General features: G+C 38.7%; 1 protein-coding gene across 1 annotated transcript in view; it reads left to right on the forward strand.

The window, feature by feature from the left end:
• ATRN (attractin) overlaps positions 1-13151 on the forward strand; it is a 123903-nt gene that overhangs the window by 61528 nt on the left and 49224 nt on the right. Inside the window, exons 21-23 of the mRNA XM_011974926.1 lie at positions 649-743; positions 3941-4019; positions 7213-7370. Of these exons, the coding sequence (XP_011830316.1) occupies positions 649-743; positions 3941-4019; positions 7213-7370 (332 nt within the window). The remainder of the gene's footprint in view (positions 1-648; positions 744-3940; positions 4020-7212; positions 7371-13151) is intronic.

Genomic DNA, 13151 nt, shown 5'->3' on the forward strand with positions numbered 1-13151 from the left:
AATTATCATATATTTGATAAAGAGTTTGTATCCAAAATACATAAGGAACTCTTCTTACAACTGAATAAGAAGACAGTTCCAGTAAAAAACAGGCAAATATTTGAAAAGACATTTCATGAAAGAAGATATTACAGTGGCCAATAAGCACATTAAAAATGACTTAACATCATTAGTTATTTGGAATGGAGATATTAAAACCACAGCCAGATACAGCCCTAAAGTGATTAGAATCCAACGCTAATGCCATGGCTTTATAGAAGACAGTGGTAATCTCGTGTCTGCTTCTGCATTCAGTCTGTTGCAGGACATCTTTTTGGTTAAACACATGAAAAAAACCTGGCCTTACCAGACATGCAGTTGGAAAAGGGTATAGTAATACCCTTTTAATAGCCTTTTCAGATAATTACGGATGTTATTTGATATTATGCTGAAACTGTACAACTGGTCATTTCTTTAAAGCAGTTTGATGGGTTAACCCAAATAAAATGATACTGCCCACAGACTTGATTTTCTTTGAGGAACCTAGGTGCAGGTGAGTTAAAGTGCCTTCCTCATTACTTTATAAGAAAAGCAGCCTGTATCTCTAAAGACCTGTTCTATTTTGTGCATGTGTGTAGTTTTTAAATACGCATTTCTTTCTTTCCATAGATACTCTTCTTATTGACTATCAGTTCACTTTTAGTCTATCCCAGGAAGATGACCGCTATTACACAGCTATCAATTTTGTGGCTACTCCTGATGAAGTAAGATTTTTTAAAGTCTTCCTATTTTGTTTTCAATTTATATGGATCTCTTTCTTGGTCATTATGGATAGAAGTACTGCCTTAGCAGTGCTCTCCAAACTGCTCTCCAAACTATACGAGATGATCTCTAGAGGTATAGGAAAGAAATGTTAGAATCTGTATTATCTCCTTTCCACGTAAAAGGCAAAAGTGGTGTTAATAAGATTTACCAGGATCTTAGACGCAGACTGACATTGATTCCACACGTACTTACTCTGCCTGTCAGCCCATCACGGCCTCATACAGAAAGGGGACTCCACCATCAGAGGGCAGACACCAGAGCCTGGATTTACTCTCTCAAGAGTGACCAGAAGCTTAAAGACTCTGCTGATTGAAATGCCAGTGATGCAGCCCCAATCAGACAGCAAAGGAGGGAACACTTCTGCTCCTAGAGTGAGTTCTTAGCCTCATTAGGAGGCAAAACAGCAAAGGCTTAGTGAGGTCCAATAAGAATTTAGCCGGGAGTACTTTAAATTGTTAAAATATGTGTGTAAAATGTGGATTTTTTATCTACTGTCATTAATGATGAAGCCCAACCTGCCTTAAGGTATTACCTAATGGTGGAAGGAAGGCCACACTGCGTGACATTTAAAACTGAAGCATCCAGAACACGAAGATGCACCTGTACAGCTTCTTCAATGAAATATAAAGCCATGCAGTACCCACTTCAGTATTTAAAGAAATTTTGCTAAACTTAATGGTAAATTATTTAGGAACTTCCTTGGAGATTTCTTACTTCTCATGAACATACACAAAGCCATTTACCATTACAAAATTCCATTGACAATAAATGTGACAAATAATACATGGAAAACAATATGACAGTAAGCCAAAGTATATTGCTTTGTTAACAAATGTTATCTATAAACATTACTAAATTTAATTTTAAAAGTAGAAAAAAGTCTATAGTGTGTGATATGTTTACAAGTAAATGAAAATAGGATTTGTTTTTAATATTCTATTTCAATGGTAAAATTAAGAAAAAATATACTAGAAAAGATACATTCTCAAAAGTAAATTGCTTTTTAAGTAAAAATAATAAATTACTTTAAGTGAATTATTTTATGGAAAAACTGTAGGTATTAATATATCATTTGAGTGGCTGTATTGACTGGAATTTTTTTCTTAAAGATTTTAGAATAAGATTATAACAAAAGTACCACACATGTAATATATTCACTGCCTCATAAGCAAGTGTTTGAAGTGCTCAAAATCTTTCAGGATGTACTTGATGCTATTAATTTCATTAAAAAAATAAATATAGTAGAATCTTTGTAATACTTCTTAACCAGGTGGGAAGTGATCATGAAAATATTTGGACCTTTCTGGATTTCCCAGTTTATCTTAACAGAATACTTACTAGAGTTACCCAAATGCATATATTCTGTCTTCTATAAAAGCACAAGGATTTTAAGTTTATTGATTCTTTCTGTGGAAAGACGTATAGTTGACCCTTGAGCAATACAGGTTAAAACTGTGAAGATCCACTTATACGCAGACTTTTTTCAACCAAACGTGTAATGAAAATATAGTATTTGCAAGATGTGAAACCTGAGTATACGGAGGGTGGACTTTTCATATGCAAGGGTTCTATGGGCAGACTGCAGACTTGAGTATGTGTGGATTTGGACATGCTCAGGGATTCCTGGAACCAATGACCCAAGTAATTGTTAGTTACGTGGGATGACTGTAATTGTTAGTTGTGTGCTGCCAGCAAATACTAAATACAAATAAGTAAACACTTGAGCTGTCCTTTCAAGATGAAGGTGAGGTCTTATCAGTAAATGAGAAGGTAAATGCTTTGTGAGGGAAATTTCTGGTTTAATGATCACCTTTTAAAAACAGCTGTTTGGAAATGTTTCCATTGTTGTGATTCTGTGCTATTAAAGTGATCAAAACAACACCCTTATTTATTCTAACCTCTCAAGATCTTTTTTTTTTTTTTTTTTTTTTGAGACAGAGTCTCGCTTAGTTGCCCAGGCTGGAGTGCAGTGGCGCGATCTCGGCTCACTGCAAGCTCCGCCTCCCGGGTTCACGCCATTCTCCTGCCTCAGCCTCCCGAGTAGCTGGGACTACAGGCGCCCGCCGCCTCGCTCGGCTAATTTTTTGCATTTTTAGTAGAGACGGGGTTTCACCGTGTTAGCCAGGATGGTCTCGATCTCCTGACCTCGTGATCCGCCCGCCTCGGCCTCCCAAAGTGCTGGGATTACAGGCGTGAGCCACCGCGCCCGGCCAAGATCTTTTAAAAATGAATAATTTCAGTACAGTTGGATTCTTCTGTAAAAGATAAAAATATAACATTGATTAGTTTGCAGAAATAATTATTTGACTCCAGTTAAGAAATGTACTAGTAAAATTTCAGTTTGACTAATTATTAATGTTATAATTTACCTAATATCACCGACAGTACACTTCCTCCGTTGGCTTAACAGATTCCTCAGCAATATCTTTATTAGTCATTAAGACTAAGGATCAAAATAAATTAAGTTAGATTAGCCCTATGAACTGCTATAAAGTGGTCGACAAGATTTTCAAAACTAAGAAGCCATACTCAATCATATTTCTCTTGAAATAATATTTTTAGTAAGAGAAAAGTATTTTTCAAATCATGAATATAATAAAATTATTTTTAAATTAAGTACCTTTCAGCTTTATATGCTTTTTTTAAAGGCTGTTTCAAGTTTTGGAGAAGTTTTACACTGTATATAATCTATGAGTTTAGAATTACATGGGTTTCAGTTATAAATAAATATAATTTAGGGCACTTGATCAAGTGTTTTATTGATAGGAGTGAACTTCAGACATTTGAAAACAGCTGCCCAGAGAATCTTTAGGAGGCTGATCCCCCAACACAGGTCAGAAGATGCAAATCATTGTGCTCTGATAGGGGTCTTTTTAAAAGGCACTTTCTCATGCAGTTAGGCATTTGATAAAGCATTAAATTACGTATACTTTTTATGGGAGGGAATGAAATTTTATTGGGATGTGTGCTTGTATTAAGGAAAATTGGTTAGAAATTTTGCTAATTCTTCTGTTTCTCTAAATACATCATAAAATATTTGTTATTAAGAACGTTTAGAGGAGTAAACTTTATTGCTTTATTTTAAAATCTAGAAACTGTTTTAATTAATTTTCTAATAATTTGTACCTCTCATCAGCAAAACAGGGATTTGGACATGTTCATCAATGCCTCCAAGAATTTCAACCTCAACATCACCTGGGCTGCCAGCTTCTCAGGTAAAGACACCTAGAGAAGACCCCCCCAAATGGAGGTGTGATAGATTAAGAAATGTAATATAGGAATTGAGAAAGCGAGCTTAGGAGACAGATTGGTTTGAAACCACCCTTGCCACTTATTAACTATGAGACCTTGAGCAAGTGTCTAAATCCCTCTGTAAACCTTAACATTATTTTATTCATCTGTAAAGTGAGCATGATACTTACCTCTTAGAATTGTTGTATAGATTAAATGAGGTTATACCTACCAGAGTTTGCTGTGGTGTCAGGCTCTGTGTGGTTACTACCCTAGCCCACCACCACCATTTCTGTTCTTGCTGTGGCCACTGGCACTACCATCATTGTCTAAATCCATGCTTCAGAAGTGAAAAATTCAAATGACTCATCGTTTCAATAAATGAAAACATTTTAAATAAAATGAGATTTCAGTAGGTGCAGAGAAATGTAACTTGGGAATTATATCAAGCTCTAAAAGCGCAGCTCTTACTGTCTGTCTTACTGTGATTCACTGAAGATCTACTGTGTAGAAAATCTAAAGAAATAAAGGATGAAGGGCAAGTGCTGTGACTCATGCCTTTAATCCCAACACTTTGGGAGACTGAGGCAGGAGGATTGCTTGAGCTCAGGAGTTTAAGACCAGCCTGGGTAACATAGTGAGACCCTGTCTCTACAAAAAAAAGAAAAAAAAAAAACCGGGTGTGGTGATGCATACCTGTAATGCCAACTACTCAGGAGGCTGAGATGAGAGGATCACTTGAGCCCAGGAGTTGGAGGCTGCTCTGAGCCATGATCGTGCCATTGCACTCATGTGTGGGCAAACAGAGCAAGATCCCATCTCTTTTTTAAAAAAAAAAAAAAGGAAGAAAGAAAGAAAAAAGGATAATCACTACTTGATAACTCAACAAGTAGATACGGGTTTGAATTTGTCCATTAAATTTACTTGCACCGTGCTGTTAGGCAAGTTACTTAAGGTTTTTGAGCCAGTTTCCTCCTGTATAAAGTAGGATAGTAAAAACGCCGTCCTGGCAGGGCGTGATAGCTCTTGCCTGTAATCCCAGCACTGTGGGAAGCCAAGGTGGGCAAATCATTTGAGGTCAAGAGTTCAAGACCAGCCTGGCCCACGTGGCGAAACCCCGTCTCTCCTAAAAATACAAAAATCAGCCAGGCGTGGAAGTACGTGCCTGTAATCCCAGCTACTCAGGAGGCTGAGGTAGGAGAATTGCCTGAACCTTGAAGGTAGAGGTTGCTGTGAGCCGAGATCACGCCACTGCACTCCAGCCTCGGTGACAAAGTGAAACTCCATCTCAAAAAAAAAAAAAATTTTGAAGCAGGAGAATTGCTTGAACCCGGGAGGTGGAGGTTGCAGTGAGCCGAGATCACGCCACTGCACTCCAGCCTCGGTGACAAAGTGAAACTCCATCTCAAAAAAAAAAAAAATTTTAAAAAAACAAAAAAAAACACCTTCCCAAGTAGAGTGATGTGAGAATTAAACGGGATAATAAATGAAGTAGTCAGTGTAGTGCTTGAAATGTTACAGTAAATGGTAACTATATTTTATCATCATTATTACTATTACAATACTGGGTTTTTTTAAAATCAAAAACACAAACCAATTAGAGTGATGCAAAATAAGAGTATTACCTTGTGCATGCCACTTACATTTATCGTCTTAAAACATTGTGTTGAATTTGAGAAAAGTTCAGAAACTCGCAATGAGGAGAGACTTTTAAGAAAAAGTCTGAATTATCAGAGTCTTTGGAGAAAGGCAGCATCTCCAGGCATGTGAAAGATTTGCAGTGAGCTGGGCCGTGGCTCATGCCTGTAATCCCAGCACTTTGGGAGGCTGAGGCAGGTGGATTACCTGAGGTCAGGAGTTCAAGACCAGCCTGACCAACATGGTGAAACCCCGTCTCTACTGAAAATACAAAATTAGCTGAGTGTGGTGGCGCATGCCTGTAATCCCAGCTACTTAAGAGGCTGAGGCAGGAGAATTGCTTGAACCTGGGAGGCGGAGGTTGCAGTGACCCAAGATTGCGTCATTGCACTCCAGTCTGGACAACAAGAGCGAAACTCCATCTCAAAAAAAGAAAAAAAACCATTTGCAATGAGTGTCTCAATGAAGACGTGATAATCTGGGCTCTAGTCACAGGGTCTAACTCAGACATGGAGAAAAGTCCATTTCATTAATCTTTATCAGCACTTGAATTCTTGGCTGAGGGAGAATGTGGAACATTGAAGGACTGTCTGAGAATAGGATGGAGTTATACCAGATTAGGAGGACTTAAATACCATGGTAGCTGGCGGTAGAAGGGAGGACCGAGTGACCCCTTGAGCCCCTCCTCCCTGCTACTGTGGGTTAGGCAGTGAGCAGTACATCAGCATTACTGGCATGGGAGTCTGGCACATTGCCAAGGAGGTGTAAAGGAGAAATGCAAAGGAATTGAAGTGGTGTGGGCAAAGTGAATGCCAGTGCTTGTTGATAGGATTCTACTGGTGTCGTATTTTCATGATCATGTGTGTCGCCTGTTTGGGGTTGGGGCAAGGGTGGAAGGGAGTTACATGGATTCCTGGTAAAACCTTTTTTTTTTTTTTTTTTTTGAGACGGCATTTCACTCTTTTTGCCCAGGCTGGAGTGCAATGGCACGATCTTGGCTCACCGCAACCTCCACCTCCTGGGTTCAAGCGATTCTCCTGCCTCAGCCTGCTGAGTAGCTGAGATTACAGGCATGTGCCACCACGCCTGCCTAATTGTGTATTTTTAGTAGAGACAGGGTTTCTCCATGTTTGTCAGGCTGGTCTTGAACTCCCAAGCTCAGGTGATCCACCCACCTCGGTCTCCCAAAGTGCTGGGATTACAGGTGTGAGCCACCACACCCAGCTGGTAAAGCCATTTTGGTTAGGGGCATAGGCTTGTATATCAGCCTGCCCAGCTTTAAATCTTATCTCCATTTCTTGCTGGCTATGTGACTTGATGGAAGTCAGTTACTTTCTCTGAACCTCAATTTCCCAGTCTGTAAATGAAGATAATAATAGGGCAACTGTGAGGATTAAATGAGATTGAGCTCTTAAAGGCTATTACTGGAACACAGGAAATGTTTGATAAATGTTGTCCTTATTATTAATGAGGCCAGATTCTGTTCTCCCCCTACCCCCCCAAAAATGTCTCTTCTCTTTCATGTTTTTCTTCTAACAGCTGGAACCCAGGCTGGAGAAGAGATGCCTGTTGTTTCAAAAACCAACATTAAGGAGTACAAAGATAGTTTCTCTAATGAGAAGTTTGATTTTCGCAACCACCCAAATATCACTTTCTTTGTTTATGTCAGTAATTTCACCTGGCCCATCAAAATTCAGGTAAGAAGAGCTTTTTGGTCTCATACCTGCAAAGATGGTGAAATCTCTTTAGTAAGACTAAATTTGCTAATTTGGAGCTTGTGGTAAATGAGATGTGCAATGTGGCCTTGCCTTTGTAATGTCTATGGCAGAGAAGTGCTGAGTACATGCATGCTGCACAGAAGATTGGAGTGGGGATGGACTGTATCACTCGGGAAGGACTTTTGCAAAAGCACTGTTGAAAGCAAGTTGGCATATAACAGATTTGGTCATTATAATCGTATTCACTTCTTCAGTAAGCACTTGCCATGTGAAAACCTGTAGGGCTTCACAAAGAACTTCAATTCTAGAGTAAGGTGGATGTAAGTGAAACAAACCCACATATAACAAGTGAAAGCCAGAGTGTGGAAAGTGACATGAGATGATCCCAGAAATGCTATCAAAGTTTAAAGGAGGACAGCTGGGGAGGCTGTGTTGAAGAACATCAGCCTTGTAGTCAGACAGAGGTGGTTTGATTCCTGGCTCCTATACAAATCATGCAGCCTTTCCAAGTCTCCAGTTCTCTGTGCATGTGACCTGAAGGGTAGTTGTCAGCAGCTGTATGACTGCTGCAGTGTCTTGTTGTCAGCCTACTCCTTTCCTCTGTTCCCAGGGGGCCAGTGTACTCCCACTTTTCCAAGACCCATGGCCCCATTTTAGCTTTTTATACTCATGTCCCCTGGGGCCTTTCCTCAATACCTTCTGCTTCTTACCTTCTTCATTTAGGTGAATGTGGAGGTTGGGGATAGGTGGGCTTTCAGGGACTGGTTCACCTTTAACCACAGAAGCATGGTCACTGGACGGAGGCTGTTGCCGTTTGCCAAAGTTCAGAAGCATAATCAACCTAAGAAGCAAGTCATCACAAGCATATGAAAAAAGTTCAACATCACTGATCATTAGAGAAATGCAAATCAAAACCACAGTGAGATACCATCTCACACCAGTCAGAATGTCTGTTATTAGAAAGTCAAAAAAGAACAGATGCTGGCAAGGCTGTAGAGAAACAACAATGCTTTTACACTGTTGGTGAGAGTGTAAATTAGTTCAGCCATTGTGGAAGACAGTGTGGCAATTCCTCAAAGACCTAGAGGCAGAAATACCATTTGACCCAGCCATCCCATTACTGGATGTATATCCAAAAGAATATAAATTATTCTGTTACAAAGATACATGCACATGTATGTTCATTGAAGCACTATTCACAGTAGCAAAGACATGGAATCAACCTAAATGCCCATCAACAATAGACTGTATAAAGAAAATGTGGTACATATACACCATGGAATACTATGCAGCCATAAAAAGGAATGAGATCATGTCCTTTGCAGGGACATGGGTGGAGCTGGAGGCCATTATCCTCAGCAAACTAATGCAGGAACAGAAAACCAGGTACCACATGTTCTCACTTATAAGTGGGAGCTGAGAACACATGGACACATGGTGGGGAACAACACACACTGGGGCTTGTTGGAGGGTGATGGGGAGGAGGGAGAGCATCAGGAAGAATAGCTAATGGATACTGGGCTTAATACCTAGGTGATGAGATGATGGCACATTATGACACACGTTTACCTATGTAACAAACCTGTATATCCTGCACATGTACCCCTGAACTTAAAAATTAACAACAAAAACAAGTTAACGCTCATCAATTAGGATGCCTTGGGACTGTGACTAAAGAACAGTTGATCTTTCCATTCTGGAAATATAGAGCACAAAAACTATGTTGTACTTTTTCTCACCACCCTCTCTCCTTTTCCTGTCTCCATGGTCTAAGATTTGTTAATCCTCTCATTGGCTTCTCCCTTTGCCCTTGCATACTCCCTGTGTCCCTCCTCAGCCAGTCTTGTAAGCATCCGCTACGCTTCCTATTCCTGTTTCCTCTTGTCTAGTCACACATCTGCTCACAATGGTCTGGCCTCTTCCCTTACCACATCCTGAAACCGTCCTGTCATAGTGGGCCCCAATGATGGAATTCTTCAGTCCTCTTTTTCTCTCATTGCATGGCTTTGAATCATCATCTTTCTTGTCTTCCTGGATTTTTCTTTCCCTCATTCTCTGGCCAGTCTTTTTAGGGAATCCTTTTCCTCTTCCTTAAACACTGGGCTTGTCTAGGATTCAGACCCCGTCCTTTTCTCTCTTTACTCAGTTTCCTGCATGTGGGACTTGTGGTGCCACATCTATTCTGGTGATTCTCAGTGCTGTCTCCAGACCAGCACTGGCAGTTGCTGCCTGGACAGCCCTACCTGGGTAGTCAAAGCTCCCTAAGTTTGGTGCATATTCCTTGTTGTGATCTTAGCCCCAAACTTCCATGCTTCCTTTCTCTGTAAACAACACCACCATCACCCTGTTGCACAAGCCAGGGTCTGCAGATCATTTGCATTCCTGGGATAAACCCAATTTGGGCATGACGTATTATTGCCTTACTTTACACATTGTTGGATTCAGTTTTGCTAACATTTTTGATTAGAATTTTGTATCTATTTCATGAGTAAGAATGTCCGATAATTTTCTCTTGCTGTCCTTGTTATGGTTTTGGTATCATGTTAAACTAACCTTTAATAAAATAATTATAATTTGAGGAGTTTTCACTCTTTCTCATCTCTGGAGAATATGTAAGATTAGAGTTAACTGAACCTCAAGTACTTGGTAGCTCTCACCTGTAAAATCATTTGATCCTAGTGTCTTATTTGTGGAGTTATTTTTTAGCTGCTGATTCAGCTTCTTTAGTAGTTATAGGATATTTTGAATTTCCTCTTTATTTGATTCACTTTTTAATATTTTTTCTAGGTATTTATATCATGTTTTTAAATGTATTTTTAATTTTACTTTTTAAATTGATACATAATTGTACATATTTATGAGGTACATGAGGTATTTTGATACATGCATACAATGTATAGTGATCAAATAAGAGTAATTAGGATATCCATCACCTCAAACATTTATCATTTCTTTGTGTTGAGTACATTTCACATCTTCTAGCTATTTTGAAATAATGAATAAATTATTGCTAACTATAATCATGATGTGTATTGTGCCATTGAACACTAGAACTTCTTCCTTCTAACTCTATTTTTATGCCCTTTAACCTCTATCTCCCCAGCCCCTCAGTCGCTGGTAACCACCATTCTACACTCTACCTCTATGAGATCAGTTTTCTTAGCTCACACATGTGAATGAGAAAATATATTTGTCTTTCTGTGCCTGGCTTGTTTCACTTAACATAATGACCTCCAGTTCCATTCATGTTGCTGCAAAGAACAGGATTTCATTCGTTTTGTGAATGAATAATATTTCGTTGTATAATATATACAACATTTTATTTGTCCATTCGGTTGTTGATGGACACGTAGGTCGATTTCGTATGTTCACTGTTGTGAATAGTGCTGCAATAAACGTTTGTAGCATGCAGTATCTCTTTAGTATACTGATTTTCTTTCTTTTGGATATATACCCAGCGGTGGGATTGCTGGATCATGTGGTGGATCTGTTTTGAGCAGTCTTCATACTGTCTTCTATAGTGGCTGTACTAAATAATTTACATTCCCCCCAGCAGTGAACTAGTATCCTCTTTCCCTGTATCCTTGCCAGCATCTGTTATTTTGTCTTTTTAATAATAGCCATTTTAACGGGGATGAGATGATTTCTTATTATGGTTTTGATTTGCGTTTGCCTGATAATTATTGATGTTGAGTTTTTTTCTTATGCCTGTTGGCCATTTGTATGTCTTCTTTTGAGAAATGTCTGTTCAGATCATTTGCCCATTTTTAAATCACGTTTTTTTTCTATTGAGTTGTTTGAATTCCTGGTGTATTCTGGTTATAAATCCCTTGTTGGAGGGATAGTTTCGAAATATTTTCTCCCATTCTATAAGCTTTCTCTTCATTCTGTTTCCTTTGCTTTGTAGAGCTTTTTGGCTTGATATAATCCCCTTTGTCTATTTTTGCTTTTGTTGCCTGTGATTTCGGCATCTTACACAAAACATCTTTGCCCAGACCAATGTCCTGAAGGATTTTCCCGATATTTTCTTCTAGTAGTTTTATGGTTTTAGGTCTTATACTTAAGCCTTTAATCCATTTAAATTTTATTTTTGTATGTGGTGAGAGAGAGGGACCTCGTGTTGTTTTTCTGCACATGGATATCCACTTTTCCCAGCACCATTTATTGAAGAACCTGTCCTTTCCCTCACTGAATATTCTTGACTCCATTACTGAAAAACAGTTGGCTGTGAATATGTGGATTTATTTCTGGGTTCTTTATTTTGTTCCACTGGTCTGTGTATCTGTTTTTATGCTGGTATCATGCTGTTATGGGTACTATAGCTTTGTAGCATATTTTGAAGTAAGGTGATAGGATGCCTCCAATTTCGTTCTTTTTGCTCAGAAATGCTTTGGTTGGCTGAGTACAGTGGCTCATGCCTATAATCCCAGCACTTTGGGAGGCCAAGGCGGGTGGATCACCTGAGGTCAGGAGTTTGAGACCAGCCTGGCCAACATGGTAAAACCCTGTCTCTAATAAAAATACAAAAATTAGCCATGTGCAGTGGTGGGGCCTGTAATCCCAGCTACTTGGGAGGCTGGGGCAGAAGTGTCTCTTGAACCCAGGAGGAAGAGGCTGCAGTGAGCCAAGATTGCGCCACTACACTCTACCCTGGGCAAACAGAGCGAGACTCTGTCTCAAAAAAAAAAAAAAAAAAAAAAAAAAAAAAAAAAAAAAAAAAGAGAAAAAAATGCTTTGGCTATTTGGGGTCTTCTGTGGTTGCTTACAAATTTTAGAATTGTTTTTTCTATTTCTGTGAAGAATGTCATTGGTGTAGAGATTACATTGAATCCGTAGATAGCTTTTGGTAGTATGGTTTTTTCCACAATATATTATTTCAGTCCACAAACATGGTGTCTCTTTCCATTTTTTTGTGATCTCTTCAATTTCTTACATCAATGTTTTATAGTTTTCCTTGTAAAGAGGACTTTCACCTCCTTAGTTAAATTTATTCCTACGGTTGTTTTTGGAAGTTTTAAAAAAATCTATTGAGAATGGGATTGCTTTCTTGATTTCTTCTTCTGCTAATTTGCTACTCCTGTATAGAAATGCTTCTGATATTTGTGTGTTGATTTTGTATCCTGCAACTTTAGTGAGTTTATCAGTTCTTAGTTTTTTGGTGGAGCTTTTAGGGTTTTCTATATATAAGATTATATCAACTGCAAATAGGGACAGTTTGACTTCCTCCTTTGAATTTGGATGCCCTTTATTTCTTTCTTTTGCCTAGTTGCTCTGGTCAAATATGTTGATAATTTGTTGATGCTGTCCTCTAATCTTCGTAGCATCTGTGTTCATGAAATCCTTTGTCGTATTCCAATGTTGATAGCATTATTCACAACCGAAGTGTGGAAACAACCCAAGTATCTATCAGTGGATGAATGGATAAACAAAATGTGGTATGTATGTATATATGTGTGTGTGTGTGTGTGTGTGTGTGTATGTGTATATATACACATACACACATACATACATACATACATATATAAAATGTTATTCAGCATTAAAAAGGAATGAAATTCTGATACATGCAACAACACAAGTAAACCTTGAAAACACGCTAAGTGAAATAAGCTAGTTGCAAGAGGACAGATATTGAATTATTCCACTTACATGAACTGTCTAGAGTACACAAATTCTTTTTTATTATTATTATTATTATTATACTTTAAGTTCTAGGGTACATGTGCATAACGTGCAGGTTTGTTACGTATGTATACTTGT

Source organism: Mandrillus leucophaeus, unplaced genomic scaffold, assembly GCF_000951045.1.
Source record: "Mandrillus leucophaeus isolate KB7577 unplaced genomic scaffold, Mleu.le_1.0 Scaffold101, whole genome shotgun sequence".
In the NCBI taxonomy this organism is placed as follows: Eukaryota; Metazoa; Chordata; class Mammalia; order Primates; family Cercopithecidae; genus Mandrillus; species Mandrillus leucophaeus.